Source organism: Salvelinus alpinus, chromosome 3 (assembly GCF_045679555.1).
Source record: "Salvelinus alpinus chromosome 3, SLU_Salpinus.1, whole genome shotgun sequence".
Classification (NCBI taxonomy): domain Eukaryota; kingdom Metazoa; phylum Chordata; class Actinopteri; order Salmoniformes; family Salmonidae; genus Salvelinus; species Salvelinus alpinus.
In genome coordinates, this window is record NC_092088.1 from 3,658,277 (window position 1) to 3,680,103 (window position 21,827).

Consider the following 21,827-nt stretch of genomic DNA (forward strand, 5'->3'; position numbering starts at 1 on the left):
GAATAGAACAGAATAGAACAGATATTGATTTGCTGTCACAAAAAATACCCAATGTCTTACATCATGCTTAAAGAAACAATACGTGTTTATGTTGACAGTATCACCGCTCACATCCTGTGAATCGTTGAGCTGAAGCTATAGCAACAACAAGAGGATCTGTACCTTGGGGGAGCTGACGTTAACGGAGTCTGCGAATATGATGGACTCACTACTTCCTGCAATACTCAGGGATGATGGTGTTGCATCCTGGGATTCCCTGGGAGAATAGAACATATACTTTATTGTCCATTTTCAAAGGAACCTGATTGATTTGCTGTCACAATAGACATAAAAAAAACACCTTCAGTCTAAGGCTTTCATGGTTTTCACACTGATATTCAATTACAAATAATGTTTTATTTTCAGTTGAGCTGCCCCAGAGAGTATTGCTCCATACCTTACCATGTACTGGAAGGGGTTAGAGAGGATAGTCCTCCATCTTACCATGTACTGGAGGGGGTTAGAGGATAGTCTTCCATCTTACCATGTACTGGAGGGGGTTAGAGAGGATAGTCTTCCATCTTACCATGTACTGGAGGGGATTAGAGGATAGTCCTCCATCTTACCATGTACTGGAGGGGGTTAGAGGATAGTCCTCCATCTTACCATGTACTGGAGGGGGTTATATAGGATAGTCCTCCATCTTACCATGTACTGGAGGGGGTTAGAGGAGAGTCCTCCATCTTGCCATGTACTGGAGGGGGTTAGAGAGGATAGTCCTCCATCTTACCATGTACTGGAGGGGGTTAGAGGAGAGTCCTCCATTTTACCATGTACTGGAGGGGGTTATAGAGGATAGTCCTCCATCTTACCATGTACTGGAGGGGGTTAGAGGATAGTCCCCCATCTTACCATGTACTGGAGGGGGTTAGAGAGGATAGTCCTCCATCTTACCATGTACTGGAGGGGGTTAGAGGAGAGTCCTCCATTTTACCATGTACTGGAGGGGTTAGAGAGGATAGTCCTCCATCTTACCATGTGCTGGAGGGGGTTAAGGGATAGTCTTCCATCTTACCATGTACTGGAAGGGGTTAGAGAGGATAGTCCCCCATCTTACCATGTACTGGAGGGGGTTAGGGGATAGTCTTCCATCTTACCATGTACTGGAAGGGGTTAGAGAGGATAGTCCCCCATCTTACCATGTACTGGAGGGGGTTAGGGGATAGTCTTCCATCTTACCATGTACTGGAAGGGGTTAGAGAGGATAGTCCCCCATCTTACCATGTACTGGAGGGGGTTAGGGGATAGTCTTCCATCTTACCATGTACTGGAAGGGGTTAGAGAGGATAGTCCCCCATCTTACCATGTACTGGAGGGGGTTAGGGGATAGTCTTCCATCTTACCATGTACTGGAAGGGGTTAGAGAGGATAGTCCTCCATCTTACCATGTACTGGAGGGGGTTATAGAGGATAGTCCCCCATCTTACCATGTACTGGAGGGGGTTAGAGTATAGTCCTCCATCTTACCATGTACTGGAGGGGGTTAGAGAGGATAGTCCTCCATCTTACCATGCACTTAAGGGGTTTAGAGAGGATAGTCCTCCATCTTACCATGCACTTGAGGGGGTTATGGAGGATAGTCCTCCATCTTACCATGTACTGGAGGGGGTTAGAGAGGATAGTCCTCCATATTACCATGTACTGGAGGGGGTTAGAGAGGATAGTCCTCCACCTTACCATGTACTGGAGGGGGTTAGAGAGGATAGTCCTCCATATTACCATGTACTGGAGGGGGTTATGGAGGATAGTCCTCCATCTTACTATGCACTGGAGAGGGTTATGGAGGATAGTCCTCCGTCTTACTATGCACTGGAGGGGGTTATAGAGGATAGTCCTCCATCTTACCATGTACTGGAGTGGGTATTTAGGATATTCCTCCATCTTACCATGTACTGGAGGGGGTCGGAGGATAGTCCTCCATCTTACCATGTACTGGAGGGGGTTAGAGGATAGTCCTCCATCTTGCCATGTACTGGAGGGGGTTAGAGAGGATAGTCCTCCATCTTACCATGTACTGGAGGCGGTTAGAGAGGATAGTCCTCCATCTTGCCATGTACTGGAGGGGGTTAGAGAGGATAGTCCTCCATCTTGCCATGTACTGGAGGGGGTTAGAGGATAGTCCTCCATCTTACCATGTACTGGAGGGGGTTAGAGGATAGTCCTCCATCTTACCATGTACTGGAGGGGGTTAGAGGATAGTCCTCCATCTTACCATGTACTGGAGGGGATTAGAGGATAGTCCTCCATCTTACCATGTGCTGGAGGGGGTTAAAGGATAGTCTTCCATCTTACCATGTACTGGAGGGTGTTATAGAGGATAGTCCTCCACCTTACCATGTACTGGAGGGGATTAGAGGATAGTCCTCCATCTTACCATGTGCTGGAGGGGGTTAGAGGATAGTCTTCCATCTTACCATGTACTGGAAGGGGTTAGAGAGGATAGTCCTCCATCTTACCATGTACTGGAGGGGGTTAGAGAGGATAGTCCTCCATCTTGCCATGTACTGGAGGGGGTTAGAGAGGATAGTCCTCCATCTTGCCATGTACTGGAGGGGGTTAGAGAGGATAGTCCTCCATCTTGCCATGTACTGGAGGGGGTTAGAGAGGATAGTCCTCCATCTTGCCATGTACTTGTCAGGTTTTGGCCAGGACTGTTCAGGTTTTGTTCACTAGATGTCCCCCTTGCACCTTTTTTGTACCTTTTGTTTTTCTTGCCCTAATTATTGTTTGCACCTGTAAGTCATTCCCTTGTTAGTATTTAAACCCTGTGTGTTCCTCAGTTCCTTGCTCAGTGTTTGTATGTTAGCACCCAGCCCCAGCCTTTGTGATCATTTTTCTCTTGTTGGATTTTCCAGAGGTTCTCTGGTTCTGTTCTCGTGTATTTTTGGATTGGTCTTTTGAGGTTTGTTTTTTCCCTTGCTGTTTTTACCACTTTGTGGATTTTCTTTGTATTTTGGAAGATATCTATTTTTTATTAAACCACCATCTCTAGTACTGCTGTGTCTGCCTCATCTTCTGGGTTCTGCCAATTATTAGTGACTGTTTCTCGCACCGGGTCCTGACAGAAACACTGAGCCATTAATATGAACCCAGAGGCAGCCAGTACCCAGGACTTTTTTCCCATGCTGTCCCACCACGAGGGGACTGTCCAACGTCACGAAGCTGCTCTGGTTCAGCAAGAGGCCTTACTGGCTGGACATTCTCAACTTCTGTCGTAGATGATGACTTCCATAAAGCAGATTTCTGATCAACTTTCTCCTGCAACCGCTTCTGCTCCAGTTCATCAGATTCAAGTGCCCGTGGCAGTTAACCCCCTGGCTGAACCTCGTCTGCCGCCTCCCCAACGGTTCTCAGGGGATCCGAGTGTTTGTAAGGGGTTTTTCACCCAATGTTCTCTCTCCTTCGAGCTGCAACCCTCGTCGTTTCCCACCGACCGGTCCAAGATAGCATATATCATCACCCTGCTGTCGGAAAAAGCCCTAGCCTGGGCTACTGCTGTGTGGGATGCCCAAAGTCCCTGCTGTGCCAGCTACTCTACCTTTGCTGAAGAATTCAAGCGAGTGTTTCAAGGTCCTACCAGCGGTCCTGACTCAGCCAAACAGCTCCTGACTCTCCGCCAAGGTCGGCGCAGCGTGATGGACTATGCCATCCAGTTCCACACGGTGGCAGCAGCGAGTGGCTGGAACGACGAGGCGCTCACAGTGTGCTTTTTGAAGGGTCTTTCCGACACCATCCAAGATGAACTGGCCACTCGGGAACCACCAGACAACCTCGAGTCCCTGATCAAGTTGGCTTCACGCATAGACCAGCGTCTGAGAGAGAGAGAGCTCAACCGTAGATCTCTCACCCTAGCTCCTATCGGTCCCAGCTCCGAGTCTCCACCTTTATCCTCGCTGACTCCACCGGAACCCATGCAGGTTGGACGCATCTCCCAGGCTGAGAGAGACCGCCGGATGAGGGAGCGATGCTGTCTATATTGCGGCAAACCGGGCCATTTCCTCTCCACGTGTCCCGGGCTCCAGGGAAAACGCACTCTCCCGTGCAGGCCTGGGAGGACTGTAACGGGAAACATAACCTCCTCCCATCCATCCAACTCCCGCCTGCTCATTCCAGTTACCCTTTCCTGGGACAACCACGAGCTTCCCCTTCAAGCCTTGGTAGACTCTGGAGCCGCAGGTAACTTCATGGATGGTGTCTGGGCGAGGGAGAATGGCGTTCCCTCTGAACCTCTAAGTGACCCCATAAGGGTTACTACGTTGGATGGAAGCCCTTTGGGATCTGGATTTGTGACTCGTGTCACTACCCCCTTGCGACTTTCAGTTTCCCAACACCAGGAAGTGATGAACTTTCATCTGACCTCGTGTTCCGAGTTCCCTCTCGTCCTTGGATACCCCTGGCTTCACAGCCATAACCCTCACATCGACTGGTCTGTGGGCACTATCAAGCAGTGGGGTCCTACGTGCCAAGCCACTTGTATCTTCCCAAGTTCCCCGAGTTCCCCTCCCGAGTCTCTAGAATCCATCGACCTGTCCCGAGTTCCCGAGTGTTACCATGACTTCAAACCGGTATTTAGCAAACAGAGGGCCACCAAACTACCACCCCATAGACCTTACGATTGCCCCATCGACCTGTTTCCGGGCACCTGCCCCCCCAGGGGTCGGATCTTTTCCCTATCTCCTCCCGAACGAGCTGCTATGGATACCTACATCAAGGACGCTCTGGCAGCAGGCCTCATGCGTCCATCCACCTCGCCGGCGGGAGCAGGGTTTTTCTTTGTGGCCAAAAAAGACGGGGGATTACGTCCTTGCATCGACTACCCGGGACTTAATGCCATAACCGTCCGTAACCGCTACCCGCTACCCCTTATGGCCACAGCCTTTGAGCTGCTCCAGGAAGCAGTTGTCTTCACTAAGCTTGACCTGCGGAACGCATACCATCTTGTGCGGATCAAACCCGGTGACGAGTGGAAGACCGCTTTCAACACGCCTACTGGTCACTACGAATACTTGGTGATGCCCTTCGGCCTGACCAACGCCCCGGCTGTGTTCCAAGCGCTCATAAACGATGTGCTTAGGGATATGCTTAACATCTTCGTGTTTGTTTACTTGGATGACATCCTCATCTTTTCGAGCTCCCTTCAAGAACACACTAAGCATGTCAGACAAGTACTCAAACGCCTCCTTGACAGCCATTTGTACGTTAAGCCGGAAAAATGTGAATTCCATTCCTCCCGAGTACAATTCCTGGGATTTGTAGTGGAACCCGGTCGAGTCCAGATGGACCCCAAGAAGGTAGGGGCGGTAGCGGATTGGCCCACCCCCAAGTCCGTTAAGGAAGTTCAGCGTTTCCTGGGCTTCACCAACTTTTACCGCAAGTTCATCAAGAACTTCAGCTCGGTGGCAGCCCCTCTCTCAGCTGTAACCAAGGGTGGCAACACAAGGTTTCTGTGGGGAAGAGAAGCTGAGACGGCCTTCCAAGGACTCAAGCAGCGCATCCTCTCTGCTCCCATTCTGACACTACCAACGGCGGATGAACCTTTTGTGGTGGAGGTAGACGCATCAGAGGTTGGGGTTGGAGCTGTCCTGTCTCAGAGGGGTGAAGACAAGAAGCTTCATCCTTGCGCCTTCTTCTCTCACCGGCTTACCCCGGCCGAGAGGAATTACGATGTGGGGGATCGTGAACTCCTAGCGGTTAAGATGGCATTGAAGGAATGGAGACACTGGCTCGAGGGGGCTTCTCAACCGTTTCAAGTGCTTACGGACCACAAAAATCTGGAGTATATCCAGCAGGCGAAGCGGTTGAACTCCAGACAAGCTCGATGGTCTCTTTTCTTCAGCCGATTTCAGTTTATCCTCACCTATAGACCCGGGTCGAAGAATCTCAAACCGGACGCCTTGTCACGAATCTACTCTCCTGCCATTCGAGAAGATACTGACATGACTGTCCTTCCGGCCGCTAAGATCGTGGCTCCGATCTCGTGGCAAGTGGAGGATACCGTGAAACAAGCCCAAGCCATCGAACCGGGCCCTGGAGGAGGTCCAGCCAATCGGTTGTTTGTTCCCAAGGCAGCAAGGTCCCAAGTCCTTCTGTGGGGGCACTCCTCTCGCCTCACCTGTCACCCGGGCGTAGGTCGCACCTTGGAGTTCATCCAGCGTAAGTTCTGGTGGCCCACCATAAAAGAAGACGTTGCCACTTTCGTCAAGGCCTGTTCCGTGTGCTGCCAGGGCAAATCTTCTCACCTCCGCCCTCAAGGACTCCTTCACCCTCTATCTATTCCCCACCGACCCTGGTCCCATATCTCATTGGACTTTATTACTGGCCTTCCTCCGTCCCATGGTAATACTACTATCCTAGTCATCATCGACAGGTTTTCTAAGGCGGCCAGGTTCGTTCCCTTGACTAAGTTACCTTCTGCCAAGGAAACGGCTGAGTTGGTGATTAACCATGTGTTCCGAGTCTTCGGCATTCCGCAAGATATGGTTTCCGACAGAGGTCCCCAGTTCGCCTCAAGGTTTTGGAAGGCCTTCTGCCAACTCATAGGGGCCACTGCCAGTCTATCTTCAGGGTACCATCCGGAGTCCAATGGCCAAACCGAGAGGATGAATCAAGAGCTGGAAACCACCCTCAGATGTATGGTCTCCAACAACCCGTCCACATGGTCGTCCTTCATGGTTTGGGCCGAGTACGCGCACAACACCTTGTGCTCCTCCTCCACTGGTATGTCCCCGCACGAGTGTCAGTTTGGCTATGCTCCTCCATTGTTCCCGGACCAGGAGGCAGAAGTCAGTGTGCCTTCAGCCTCGAGGTTCATCAGACGCTGTCGGCTTACGTGGAAGAAGGTCCGTCTTAATCCTCTGCGTTCCTCACAGAGGTACCAACAACAAGCCAACAGACGTCGCCGTCCCGGGCCTACCCTGCGCCTCGGCCAGAGAGTATGGCTCTCAACCAAGAATTTACCGCTACGGGTGGAGTCTCGCAAACTGTCCCAGAAATTCATCGGTCCCTTTAAGGTTGCCAGAAGAGTGAACCCCGTTACTTTTCGCCTGCACTTACCCAGATCCCTTAAAATTAATCCCACGTTTCACATTTCTTTATTAAAACCTGTTGTTTTTTCTCCCCTTATCCCGGCAGGCAGACCTCCCCCTCCGCCCCGTATCATCGGAGGCCAGTCGGCTTATACCGTCCATCGGATACTGGATTCCCGCCGGGTGCAGCGGTCCTGGCAGTATCTGGTGGACTGGGAAGGCTACGGTCCCGAGGAGCGCTCCTGGGTTCCTGCCAAGGACATACTGGACCCTGACCTCATTCGTCAGTTCAGGGTCCTCCACCCTGAGAAGGCTGGTAGGAACGTCCTGAGCCGTTCCTAGGGGGGGGATTCTGTCAGGTTTTGGCCAAAACTGTTCAGGTTTTGTTCACTAGATGTCCCCCTTGCACCTTTTTTGTACCTTTTGTTTTTCTTGCCCTAATTATTGTTTGCACCTGTAAGTCATTCCCTTGTTAGTATTTAAACCCTGTGTGTTCCTCAGTTCCTTGCTCAGTGTTTGTATGTTAGCACCCAGCCCCAGCCTTTGTGATCATTTTTCTCTTGTTGGATTTTCCAGAGGTTCTCTGGTTCTGTTCTCGTGTATTTTTGGATTGGTCTTTTGAGGTTTGTTTTTTCCCTTGCTGTTTTTACCACTTTGTGGATTTTCTTTGTATTTTGGAAGATATCTATTTTTTATTAAACCACCATCTCTAGTACTGCTGTGTCTGCCTCATCTTCTGGGTTCTGCCAATTATTAGTGACTGTTTCTCGCACCGGGTCCTGACAGTACTGGAGGGGGTTAGAGAGGATAGTCCTCCATCTTACCATGTACTGGAGGGGGTTAGATGATAGTCCTCCATCTTACCATGTACTGGAGGGGGTTAGAGGATAGTCCTCCATCTTACCATGTACTGGAGGGGGTTAGAGGATAGTCCTCCATCTTACCATGTACTGGAGGGGGTATTTAGGATAGTCCTCCATCTTACCATGTATTGGGGGGAGTTATTGAGGATAGTCCTCCATCTTACCATGTACTGGAGGGGGTTAGAGGATAGTCCTCCATCTTGCCATGTACTGGAGGGGGTTAGAGAGGATAGTCCTCCATCTTGCCATGTACTGGAGGGGGTTAGAGAGGATAGTCCTCCATCTTGCCATGTACTGGAGGGGTTAGAGGATAGTCCCCCATCTTACCATGTACTGGAGGGGGTTATAGAGGATAGTCCTCCATCTTGCCATGTACTGGAGGGGGTTAGAGAGGATAGTCCTCCATCTTACCATGTACTGGAGGGGTTAGAGGATAGTCCCCCATCTTACCATGTACTGGAGGGGGTTAGAGAGGATAGTCCTCCATCTTGCCATGTACTGGAGGGGGTTAGAGAGGATAGTCCTCCATCTTACCATGTACTGGAGGGGATTAGAGGATAGTCCTCCATCTTACCATGTACTGGAGAGGGTTATAGAGGATAGTCCTCCATCTTACCATGTACTGGAGGGGTTAGAGGATAGTCCTCCACCTTACCATGTACTGGAGGGGGTTATAGAGGATAGTCCTCCATCTTGCCATGTACTGGAGGGGGTTAGAGAGGATAGTCCTCCATCTTACCATGTACTGGAGGGGATTAGAGGATAGTCCTCCATCTTACCATGTACTGGAGAGGGTTATAGAGGATAGTCCTCCATCTTACCATGTACTGGAGGGGTTAGAGGATAGTCCTCCACCTTACCATGTACTGGAGGGGGTTATAGAGGATAGTCCTCCATCTTGCCATGTACTGGAGGGGGTTAGAGAGGATAGTCCTCCATCTTGCCATGTACTGGAGGGGGTTAGAGAGGATAGTCCTCCATCTTACCATGTACTGGAGGGGATTAGAGGATAGTCCTCCATCTTACCATGTACTGGAGGGGTTATAGAGGATAGTCCTCCATCTTACCATGTACTGGAGGGGTTAGAGGATAGTCCCCCATCTTACCATGTACTGGAGGGGGTTAGAGAGGATAGTCCTCCATCTTACTATGTACTGGAGGGGATATTTAGGATAGTCCTCCATCTTACCATGTACTGGAGGGGGTTAGAGAGGATAGTCCTCCATCTTACCATGTGCTGGAGGGGGTTAGAGGATAGTCCTCCATCTTGCCATGTACTGGAGGGGGTTAGAGAGGATAGTGCTCCATCTTACCATGTACTGGAGGGGGTATTTAGGATAGTCCTCCATCTTACCATGTACTGGAGGGGGTTAGAGAAGATAGTCCTCCATCTTACCATGTACTGGAGGGGGTTAGAGAGGATAGTCCTCCATCTTGCCATGTACTGGAGGGGGTTAGAGAGGATAGTCCTCCATCTTGCCGTGTACTGGAAGGGGTTAGAGAGGATAGTCCTCCATCTTACCATGTACTGGAGGGGTTATAGAGGATAGTACTCCATCTTGCCGTGTACTGGAGGGGGTTAGAGAGGATAGTCCTCCATCTTACCATGTACTGGAGGGGGTTAGAGAGGATAGTCCTCCATCTTACCATGTACTGGAGGGGGTTAGAGAGGATAGTCCTCCATCTTGCCGTGTACTGGAAGGGGTTAGAGAGGATAGTCCTCCATCTTACCATGTACTGGAGGGGTTATAGAGGATAGTACTCCATCTTGCCGTGTACTGGAGGGGGTTAGAGAGGATAGTCCTCCATCTTACCATGTACTGGAGGGTGTTATAGAGGATAGTACTCCATCTTGCCGTGTACTGGAGGGGGTTAGAGAGGATAGTCCTCCATCTTCTGAAACTGTTGATCTGCAAGACACCTATAAACCACAACATAGAGATAAAGAACACAGTCAACAGAGCAGACAGACACTTGTCTACTTTACATTGTAGAGAAATATAAACACTTGAAACTAGGAGACGCTATTTTCAGGAAAGGCTGTTGGCCCGAGGGATTAACGTTAATGTCCGGGCCCGAGGGATTAACGTTAATGTCCCGGGCCCGAGGGGAAATTTGTTTTAGGCCGGGATTCAATCCGATCGCACTTTGCCAGCTAGGCACCTTTTAAAGGCAATGTTTCCGTGTTTCACATTCAAAGTAACGCTGCATATGTCAGCTTAATCGGGCGTAAGCGCGCTGTAACACATATCTACTGCTGATCGGATTGAATCTGCTGTTAATAACCAGTGTACTGATGATGGTAAATGTCTACCTGGCTGTTCCAGTCAGACTGTTCTTGAAGAGCAGACCATGCTGACTGAGCAGCTTGTTGTTTGGCCTCTTTGGCTGTCTTACCCAAACCATCTGGGTATTCTCTCTTGTCAATCAATACTTTATAAACAAATCTGTGTGGGGACAAAATAGGTCATATTTTTTTCAGTGACATTTAATGACAGTTGGGATATGATCTTCTCATAGTGTCTGTAGACTCACTGAGGGTCGTGTGATGGTCCGCTCTTCTCCACTAGTTTAAAGTCAAGAGGTAGTTTGGTTTTCTGACAGTAGTGGTTGAGTATGCCTATGAAGTTGGTCTCTGTTGTAATGAAGCTGTATTGTTCTGGTACATTCTGTTCTGGACTCATGGTCATGTGTTCAACCTTCTCACTGGAAGACAAAAGAAATCAAAACACAATGTTTATGCCAGGCTGCTAATTATGTGACAGATATGCTTCAACAACAGCTACGGCTGATTTACAGACGACTACAGCTACGGCTGATTTACAGACGACTACAGCTACGGCTGATTAACAGACGACTACAGCTACGGCTGATTTACAGACGACTACAGCTACGGCTGATTTACAGACGACTACAGCTACGGCTGATTTACAGACGACTACAGCTACGGCCGATTAACAGACGACTACAGCTACGGCTGATTAACAGACGACTACAGCTACGGCTGATTCACAGACGACTACAGCTACGGCTGATTAACAGACGACTACAGCTACGGCTGATTTACAGACGACTACAGCTACGGCCGATTTACAGACGACTACAGCTACGGCTGATTAACAGACGACTACAGCTACGGCTGATTTACAGACGACTACAGCTACGGCCGATTTACAGACGACTACAGCTACGGCTGATTTACAGACGACTACAGCTACGGCTGATTTACAGACGACTACAGCTACGGCTGATTAACAGACGACTACAGCTACGGCTGATTTACAGACGACTACAGCTACGGCTGATTTACAGACGACTACAGCTACGGCAGATTAACAGACGACTACAGCTACGGCTGATTAACAGACGACTAGAGCTACGGCTGATTTACAGACGACTACAGCTACGGCCGATTAACAGACGACTACAGCTACGGCCGATTTACAGACGACTACAGCTAAAGCTGATTTACAGACGACTACAGCTACGGCTGATTTACAGACGACTACAGCTACGGCCGATCTACAGACGGCTACAGCTACGGCCGATTTACAGACGACTACAGCTACGGCTGATTTACAGACGACTACAGCTAAGGCCGATTTACAGACGACTACAGCTACGGCCGATTTACAGACGACTACAGCTACGGCTGATTTACAGACGACTACAGCTACGGCTGATTTACAGACGACTACAGCTACGGACGATTTACAGACGACTACAGCTACGGCTGATTAACAGACGACTACAGCTACGGCTGATTTACAGACGACTACAGCTACGGCTGATTTACAGACGACTACGGCTACGGCTGATTAACAGACGACTACAGCTACGGACGATTTACAGACGACTACAGCTACGGACGATTTACAGACGACTACAGCTACGGCTGATTTACAGACGACTACAGCTACGGCCGATTTACAGACGACTACAGCTACGGCCGATTAACAGACGACTACGGCTACGGCTGATTTACAGACGACTACAGCTACGGCCGATTTACAGACGACTACAGCCACGGCTGATTTACAGACGACTACGGCTACGGACGATTTACAGACGACTACAGCTACGGCTGATTAACAGACGACTACAGCTAAGGCTGATTTACAGACGACTACAGCTACGGCTGATTTACAGACGACTACGGCTACGGCTGATTTACAGACGACTACAGCTACGGACGATTTACAGACGACTACAGCTACGGACGATTTACAGACGACTACAGCTACGGCTGATTTACAGACGACTACGGCTACGGCTGATTTACAGACGACTACGGCTACGGCTGATTAACAGACGACTACAGCTACGGCTGATTTACAGACGACTACAGCTACGGCTGATTTACAGACGACTACAGCTACGGACGATTTACAGACGACTACAGCTACGGCTGATTAACAGACGACTACAGCTACGGCTGATTTACAGACGACTACAGCTACTGCTGAGTTACTGATGACTACAGCTACGGCTGATTTACAGACGACTACAGCTACGGCTGATTAACAGACGACTACAGCTACGGCTGATTTACAGACGACTACAGCTACGGCTGATTTACAGACGACTACGGCTACGGCTGATTAACAGACGACTACAGCTACGGACGATTTACAGACGACTACAGCTACGGACGATTTACAGACGACTACAGCTACGGCTGATTTACATACGACTACAGCTACGGCCGATTTACAGACGACTACAGCTACGGCTGATTAACAGACGACTACAGCTACGGCTGATTTACAGACGACTACAGCTACGGCTGATTTACAGACGACTACGGCTACGGCTGATTTACAGACGACTACAGCTACGGACGATTTACAGACGACTACAGCTACGGCTGATTTACAGACGACTACGGCTACGGCTGATTTACAGACGACTACGGCTACGGCTGATTAACAGACGACTACAGCTACGGCTGATTTACAGACGACTACAGCTACGGCTGATTTACAGACGACTACAGCTACGGACGATTTACAGACGACTACAGCTACGGCTGATTAACAGACGACTACAGCTACGGCTGATTTACAGACGACTACAGCTACTGCTGAGTTACTGATGACTACAGCTACGGCTGATTTACAGACGACTACAGCTACGGCTGATTAACAGACGACTACAGCTACGGCTGATTAACAGACGACTACAGCTACGGCCGATTCACAGACGACTACAGCTACGGCCGATTTACAGACGACTACAGCCACGGCCAATTTACAGACGACTACAGCCACGGCCGATTTACAGACGACTACAGCTACGGCTGATTTACAGACGACTACAGCTACGGCTGATTTACAGACGACAACAGCTACGGCTGATTTACAGACGACAACAGCTACGGCTGATTTACAGACGACTACAGCTACGGCTGATTTACAGACGACTACAGCTACGGCTGATTTACAGACGACTACAGCTACGGCTGATTTACAGACGACTACAGCTACGGCTGATTTACAGACGACTACAGCTACGGCTGATTACTTGGTAATATATGCACTGGAGACTTCGAAGAAAAATAAAATAAAGAAATGTTTTGTCTTACCTGAGGACCACAACCTTTGGATTCAATTCCTCCTTGTGTTTTCCAGTTGTGCTATTGCAGTTTTCATCTACAGTCTTGGAAATAAAACATTGTTTACTTCTCCACTATCATTAAATAACATTTAGATTGCATATCCTATCGTGAGATATAGTGTGTCTACGGTGTGGCCTTACCCCTGTAGTCTGACTACTGCCATTTAACTCCAGATAAACCTGCATTGCTGCTTCCTCCTTAGCCTCCTTCTTCGTGTTCCCAAAGCCCTCTGGGTATTCTTTCTCACCTACCACATACCTACAGCATCTGACATACAACACACACACACACACACCTTTAGTTTTGGATATGACCCTTTGCAACGGCGATGTTAGTGAATAACTTCAGAGTACTGTATGAAGCGTTACTGTGAGGTGTTGTTGGGTCCAACACGTGTTCCTTCCAAAGCCTTTATAGACAGCTTGTACTTATGGCTGTGTTCATTCAGCCAGCACACGTAGTTGGGCTGTGGGATAACTGCTCGGACAGGAGGGGCTGGAGACGGAGCCGGTGACGGAGGACATGAAACAGACTGTTGGAAAAACATTACGCAGGCCGTCAGGTCTCAAACTGTATGTTTGATGCTCCAAAAGTCGATATATTCTGTAACTAAACATTAACATATGATAGTACGGTCTTTGTCAATCAAAATGTCACCAGGGACTGTATTTCAGAGTAGGAGTGCTGAGCTAGATCCAGTTCAGCCTTTTACGTCACAATTAATAATGTTATATGGACAGGTGGACCTGATCCTAGATCAGCACTCTGCGATGCTTGATACATACGGCCCTGGTCAACGCCTGTTACCATCAGTAGAACAAAAAGAAAAGTCTGTTCTTACTGCATCCTTCTGCTCTGTCGTCTCCACCATGCCAGCCAGAGCATGTTTAGCAGCATTCTGTCTGGCCTCTTTCTTGTTCTTTCCAACCCCGTTAGGATAGGCTTGGCCCTTAATCACCACCCTCACAGTGAAGCTGGGGGAAAGGGGGGAATGTTTAAGGCAATGTTTAAGGCAATAATTAATGAATCAATTACTGAATGATTGAATTAAATGAATTAATTGTTTCATGATTACAGTACAAACTACATTTTAGTCATTTAGCAGACGCTCTTACTCAAAGCAACTACAGTAGGTGAGACCATCTTAAGGTAACTAGGTGGGACCATCTTAAGGTAACTAGGTGGGACCATCTTAAGGTAACTAGGTGAGACCATCTTCAGGTATCTAGGTGGGACCATCTTCAGGTATCTAGGTGAGACCATCTTCAGGTAACTAGGTGGGACATCTTCAGGTAACTAGGTGGGACATCTTCAGGTAACTAGGTGAGACCATCTTCGGGTAACTAGGTGAGACCATCTTCAGGTAACTAGGTGGGACCATCTTCAGGTATCTAGGTGGGACATATTCAGGCATCTAGGTGGGACCATCTTCAGGTAACTAGGTGGGACCATCTTAAGGTAACTAGGTGGGACCATCTTCAGGTAACTAGGTGGGACCATCTTCAGGTAACTAGGTGGGACCATCTTCAGGTAACTAGGTGGGACCATCTTCAGGTAACTAGGTGGGACCATCTTCAGGTAACTAGGTGGGACCATCTTCAGGTAACTAGGTGGTACCATCTTCAGGTAACTAGGTGGTACCATCTTCAGGTAACTAGGTGGAACCATCTTCAGGTAACTAGGTGGAACCATCTTCAGGTAACTAGGTGGGACATCTTCAGGTAACTAGGTGGGACATCTTCAGGTATCTAGGTGGGACATCTTCAGGTATCTAGGTGGGACATCTTCAGGTATCTAGGGGGGACCATCTTAAGGTATCTAGGGGGGACCATCTTAAGGTAACTACAGTGCTGTGAAAGTCTCGTGGTGGAGGTCGACGACCCGGATGTCGGAGTGGGGGCCGTCCTGTCCCAGCGTTCTACCCAGGACCAAAAGCTGCACCCCTGCACTTTTCTCTCCCATCGTCTTACCCCCGCTGAGAGGAACTATGATGTGGGTAATCGAGTACTCCTTGCTGTCAAGATGGCATTGGAGGAGTGGAGACACTGGTTGGAGGGGGCGGAACACCCATTCTTATTGTGAACCGACCATAAGAACCTGGAATATCTCCGCACCTCCAAGCGCCTCAACTCTAGGCAGCCTCGTTGGGCTCTGTTATTCACTTGTTTCAATTTCACTCTCTCCTACCGTCCGGGGTCCAAGAATGTGAAACCTGACGCACTCTCACATTTGTATATCCCTGCTGCTACTCCGTCTGACTCCGAGACCAGCCTCCCTACCTCCTGTCCAGCGGCTGCAGTCGTCTGGGGTATAGAGAGCCTGGTCTGTAAGGTGCAGCATTCTTAGCCAGAACCCGATAGGGGATCCGGCTAACCGGATGTTTGTCCCAGACTCTGCCCGTTCCCCGGTCCTGAAATGACCGCATTCCTCAAGACTGACCTGCCATCCAGTCTCCCGTCAGACCCTGGCTTTCATCCGACGATGCTTTTGGTTACTTCCATGGTTCCTGGAAAGCCACCGCATTTGTCTCCGTATTCGTCGCCGCCTGCACTGTGTGTGCACAAAATAAGACTGAGGCATGCTCTGGCTGGCCTTCTCCAAGCGCTCCCTGTTCCTCACCGCCCCTGGTCCCATATATCCCTGGACTTTGTTACGGGTCTTCCTCCGTCAGATGACAACACCCTGATCCTGAAGGTGGTGGATTGGTTTTCTAAAGCCGCCCATATATCCCCCTTCCTAAGTTGCCTTCAGTCAAGGAGACGGCTCAGCTCATGGTGCAACACGTCTTCCGGATCCATGGACTTCCAGTCGACATGATCTCCGATCACGGTCCTCAGTTCTCGACCCAGTTCTGGAAGGCGTTCTGAAACCTCATTGGGTCATAGGCCAGCCTGTCCTCTGGTTTTAACCCTCAATCTAACGGCCAGTCGGAGCGAGCCTATCAGGAGCTGGAGAATGCTCTTCGTTGCCTCGTCTCCGCCAACCCCACCATACGCCCGTACACCTTTCCCTGCTCGGCTACTGGTCTCTCGCCCTTTGAGTGTTCCTTGGGATATCAGCCCACCGCTCTTCCCTGAGCAAGAGGAAGAAGTCAGCATACCTTCTGCCCAGATGTTCATCCGCCGCTGTCGCTGTACCTGGAAGAGAGCCCTGGCCGCTCATCTGAAGACCACATCCAGGTATCGGCGACAGACGGATCGCCCCCAGACCCTTGCTCCCCGCTATCAGCTTGGGCACAGGATATAGCTTTCCACTCGGGACCTGCACCTTATAAAGACTTCCTCATATTTGTTCACCTGTTCTATTGGTTTTCATTCAACTTTCTTTCATTGTCTAGCAGCCAAAGGCATTATCCTAGTTGTATTAGCAAACAGTGATAGTCGTTGCATCTTTAGATCTCCCCCCTTTCTAAATTTTGAACAGATATTTCCATCTCTGTCCGTGAAACCGCTCGCATGTGCGGTGCGCATTTGACATTTTCAGTGTTTTCCTGCAAATTGCATTTTGGAACATTTGTGCGTTTACCCACCGAAAAGAAAGGGGGTATACCTGGGTATAGCCTACACTACACCACTGAGGGTGAAGTTGGGGGAAAGGTGGAAATTTAAGGCCGATACTCAGAGGGAATATATGAATACTGTAGTGTACTAACTACAGAATACTATGTATGAGTATGACATTATTGTAATGTCACAGTGGTCATCATGACAATCTGATTAAAATGTAACTCAATAGTAGGAAGGTGTTCCTAATGTTTAGTATACTCAGTGCCTTCAGAAAGTATTGACACCCTTTGACTTTTTTCCACGTTTTGTCGCGTTACAAAAGTGGGATTAAAATGGATTTAATTTTTTTTAACAATCTACAACAAAATACTCTGAAATGTCAAAGTGGAATAAAAGTTCTAACATTTGTAAAAGAAAATGTAAGAAAAATAAAACACTATATCTTAATTAGATAAGTATTCAACCCCCCTGAGTCAATACATTACAATCACCTTTAGCAGCGATTACAGCTGTGAGTCTTTCTGGGTAAGTCTCTAAGAGCCTTGCACATCTGAATTGCGCAAACTTTGCCCATTATTATTTTCTAAATTCTTCAAGCTCTGTCACATTGGTTGTTGATCATTGCTAGACAACCATTTTCAGGTCTTGCTATAGATTTTCAAGTAGATTTAGGTCAAAACTGTAACTCGGCCACTCAGGAACTTTCACTGTCTTGTTGGTAAGCAACTCCAGTGTAGATTTGGCCTTGTGTTTTAGGTTATTGTCCTGCTGAAAGGTGAATTCATCTCCCAGTGTCTGATTTTGCCTGTGCTTAGTTCCATTCAGTTTATTTTTATCCTGAAAAACTCCCCAGTCAAAGATTGCAAGAATACCCATAACATGATGCAGCCACCACTATGCTTGAAAATATGGAGAGTGGTACTCATTAATGTGTTGTATTGGATTTATCCCAAATATAACCCCTTGTTATCAGAAAAAATTTGAATTGCTTTGCCACATTTTTTACAGATTTACTTTAGTGCCTTGTTGCAAACAGGATGCATGTTTTGAAATATTTTGATTGTGTACAGGCTTCCTTCTTTTCACTGTCATTTAGGTTAGTATTGTGGAGTAACTACAATGTTGTTGATCCATCCTCAATTTCCTCCTATCACAGCCATTAAACTCTGTAACTGTTTTACAGTCACCATTGGTCTCATGGTGAAATCCCTGAGCAGTTTCCTTCCTCTCCAGCAACTGAGTTAAGAAGGACACCTGTATCTTTGTAGTGACTGGGTGTATTGATACACCTGTGTAATTAATAACTTCACCGTGTGTCACGAATCCTGCCGAAGGTGGTTCCTCTTCCTGTTCGGGCGGCGCTCGGCGTCGCCGGTCTACTAGCTGCCACCGATCCCCTTTTCTGTTTCAGTCAGTTTTGTCTGATTTGTTACACCTGTTTCTTGTTTGGGTTTTGATTTGGGCTATTTAAACCAGGTATGCCCGCCTGCTTTTGTGCGGGCTTGTTTTTCTGTTCATGTGTGTGTATTCTCGTGCACTATTTTCTCCGGACTGTTTGGTCCTGCTTTTGGGCTGGTTTAAGTGATGCGCCTTAGTGTTTGGCGTTACCGTTACTTGTTGTTCTGGATTAAAAGATCACGATTGAACTACCTCTGCTCTCTGCGCCTGACTCCTCCACCCACTACTCCTAGAAGTCGTGACGCCGTGCTCAAAGGGTTATTCAATGTCTTTGGAAAACATTACTGGTCTTTGTGGTTGAATCTGTGTTTGAAATTCACTGCTTGTCTGAGGAACCTTACAGATAATTGTATGTGTGGGGTACAGAGATGAGGTAATCATGAAACATTATTGTTAAACACTATTAGAGCACTATTAGTCCATGGAACTTATGTGACTTGTTAAGTAAAGTTGTACTCCTATTTATAATGTGACTTGTTAAGTAAAGTTGTACTCCTATTTAGGATTACCATAACAAAGGGGTTGAATACTTATTGACCAATGACATTTCAGCTTTTCATTTTTTATTAACTTGTAAAAATGTCAAAAACCATCATTCCATTTTGACTTTATGGGGTATTGTGTATAGAGAAGTGCTCTATTGAATCTATTTTAATGTCAGGCTGTAACAAAACAAGTCTAGGGGTGTGACTACTTTCTGAAGGCAATGCCAGCTATGCCAGTTCAATTGACTTACGTTTTAAGATGATCCGGTCCATCTGTACCAACCTCGTCAAACTTGATGTCAGAGATCCGTTTTCTCTGAGTAAACTCCAACAGTCTGGAGATATAATTTGTGGAATCCATTTCTTATGATAAAATGTTGTTGAATCTGTCAGAAATAAAAGGGGAGAAAAACAAAGGAATATCAAATCAAGACAACAATTATATAAAATGATAAATGACACACAGTAACAAAGCTGGGGACTGGATTGATACGCGTAAGTTAGCTAATAAATCGATATGCAAACAACATAGGGACACAAGCTCCTTATCAAAGGTGAGAGTGACCATGGCTGATTGTTTATTTATTGTTTGCCAATTGAACTTGAACTTTCTGCAACAAAGTCATAACATAGTGCTAATATCGTTTTCATAACTTAAGGGCCGTCCACACCAAGAACGAGAACAAATAACTTCAGGGCCGTCCACACCAAGAACGAGAACTAGAACCTCAGGGCCGTCCACACCAAGAACGAGAACAAATAACTTCAGGGCCGTCCACACCAAGAACGAGAACTAGAACCTCAGGGCCGTCCACACCAAGAACGAGAACTATAACCTCAGGGCCGTCCACACCAAGAACGAGAACTATAACCTCAGGGCCGTCCACACCAAGAACGAGAACTATAACCTCAGGGCCGTCCACACCAAGAACGAGAACTATAACCTCAGGGCCGTCCACACCAAGAACGAGAACTATAACCTCAGGGCCGTCCACACCAAGAACGAGAACTATAACCTCAGGGCCGGCCACACCAAGAACGAGAACTATAACTTCAGCGCCGTCCACACCAAGAACGAGAACTATAACCTCAGGGCCGTCCACACCAAGAACGAGAACTATAACCTCAGGGCCGTCCACACCAAGAACGAGAACTATAACCTCAGGGCCGTCCACACCAAGAACGAGAACTATAACCTCAGGGCCGTCCACACCAAGAACGAGAACTATAACCTCAGGGCCGTCCACACCAAGAACGAGAACTATAACTTCAGCGCCGTCCACACCAAGAACGAGAACTATAACCTCAGGGCCGTCCACACCAAGAACGAGAACTATAACCTCAGGGCCGTCCACACCAAGAACGAGAACTATAACTTCAGCGCCGTCCACACCAAGAACGAGAACTATAACCTCAGGGCCGTCCACACCAAGAACGAGAACTATAACGATATATATATATATTTTGGATCGTTCTAATTCAAGTGAACAGGAGCATTCACACTACAACGATAACCACAAAAAGAGTGGAGAACGATAACCAGAGCAATCGCTTGGATTACTTTCAGAGCCATTTCCCCCCCTGTCCCTTCCAATTAGAAACCATTGACCAGCAGTGGTGTAGTGCAGGGTATACCCACTTATTTTTCACTGGGCATTGCGTATACTCACTTCTTAATCCCCATGATGCGTATCAAAGTAATGTACTGGAGGTATACACCGTGTTAATGAATAAGGCTGATGGAATAGATCAAAATGTTAAGCATTAAAATGTTAATAAACTATTATTTATAGGAGCAGGAATGTGCAGACGACAGCCTGTCCTCAAAATGTTCCAAAATGCAATTTGCAGGAAAATACAGTTCTAAAATACACACGGCAAGCGGTTTCATGGACAGAGATGGACATATCCCTTAGAAATGTAGAACGAGGGGAGATCTAAAGATGCAACGACTATCATGGGTTGCTAATATGACTGGGATAATGCCTTTGGCTGCTAGACAATGAAAGAAAGTTGAATGAAAACCATTAGAAAAAGGAAAATGAATATGAGGAAGTCTTTCTAAAATAATTGCCTTCATTTTTCTATGGTGGGATTTAGGCTATATGCTACTTTAAAGCAAGGTAAGACATGCCTTATGTGGAAGGACTAGCAGAGGGCAGGCTGGGCTCACGGATGGTAGCCCAACAAGGCATGGGAGACAAGGTAACCAGAGGCAATTAAGCACAGCTGACACTACTAATGAGATATTCTCCTTCCCCTATAAGAGAGAGTATGGAACCAGCAGAGAGGGGGGGGGGGGAGAACTATCTCTGGAAGATGGCCACCGAGACAGAGGAGCTATCTATGAAGAACCATTAAGACGGTGACAATCACGTGACTTTTGTTGTAGTTTAAAGACAATCGTATTGTGTTCCTGTTTGATCTGGAGAAGAAGATGTATGTTTTTTTTCCCTTGGGAGATTTTCATTGATTATGTTGGAGTGTTTGTGTTGACCAAATGCCCTCAGTATAGAACTGTGTTCAATCAAGAAAACCTACTCCTGACTCGTTTGTTCCACCTTCCCGCTTTAGAGTGACGCCCAATTACTTGGTCCGCTCACATCCAGGTTTCAAACCATTTTGAAACCCGCCTCTCCCTAATGTCAATATGCCTTGTCCATTGCTGTTTTGGTTAGTGATTATTGTCTTATTGTCACGGGTGTGCGCACTGGTAGCGAAGTCAGGTGCAGGAGAGCAGAGAGTTGTGAACAGGCGCTCACTTTATTGAGGCAGGAGCAAACAGCAGAAGGACGCAACAGCGTCAACCCTCCAGCCAATTGGCAACAGCGCAA

At 47.8% G+C, this 21,827-nt stretch overlaps 1 protein-coding gene across 3 annotated transcripts in view; it reads right to left on the reverse strand.

The window, feature by feature from the left end:
- Window positions 1-21,827, reverse strand: part of eif2ak2 (eukaryotic translation initiation factor 2-alpha kinase 2) — a 37,070-nt gene that overhangs the window by 11,775 nt on the left and 3,468 nt on the right. For all 3 annotated transcript variants that reach the window (XM_071391291.1, XM_071391289.1, XM_071391292.1), the window contains exons 2-10: window positions 19,245-19,379; window positions 14,386-14,518; window positions 13,913-14,076; window positions 13,685-13,811; window positions 13,512-13,585; window positions 10,463-10,633; window positions 10,242-10,374; window positions 9,742-9,848; window positions 163-256 (exon numbers count right to left, since the gene is read on the reverse strand). In XM_071391291.1, the coding sequence (XP_071247392.1) occupies window positions 163-256; window positions 9,742-9,848; window positions 10,242-10,374; window positions 10,463-10,633; window positions 13,512-13,585; window positions 13,685-13,811; window positions 13,913-14,076; window positions 14,386-14,518; window positions 19,245-19,354 (1,113 nt within the window). In that variant the 5' untranslated portion in view covers window positions 19,355-19,379. The remainder of the gene's footprint in view (window positions 1-162; window positions 257-9,741; window positions 9,849-10,241; window positions 10,375-10,462; window positions 10,634-13,511; window positions 13,586-13,684; window positions 13,812-13,912; window positions 14,077-14,385; window positions 14,519-19,244; window positions 19,380-21,827) is intronic.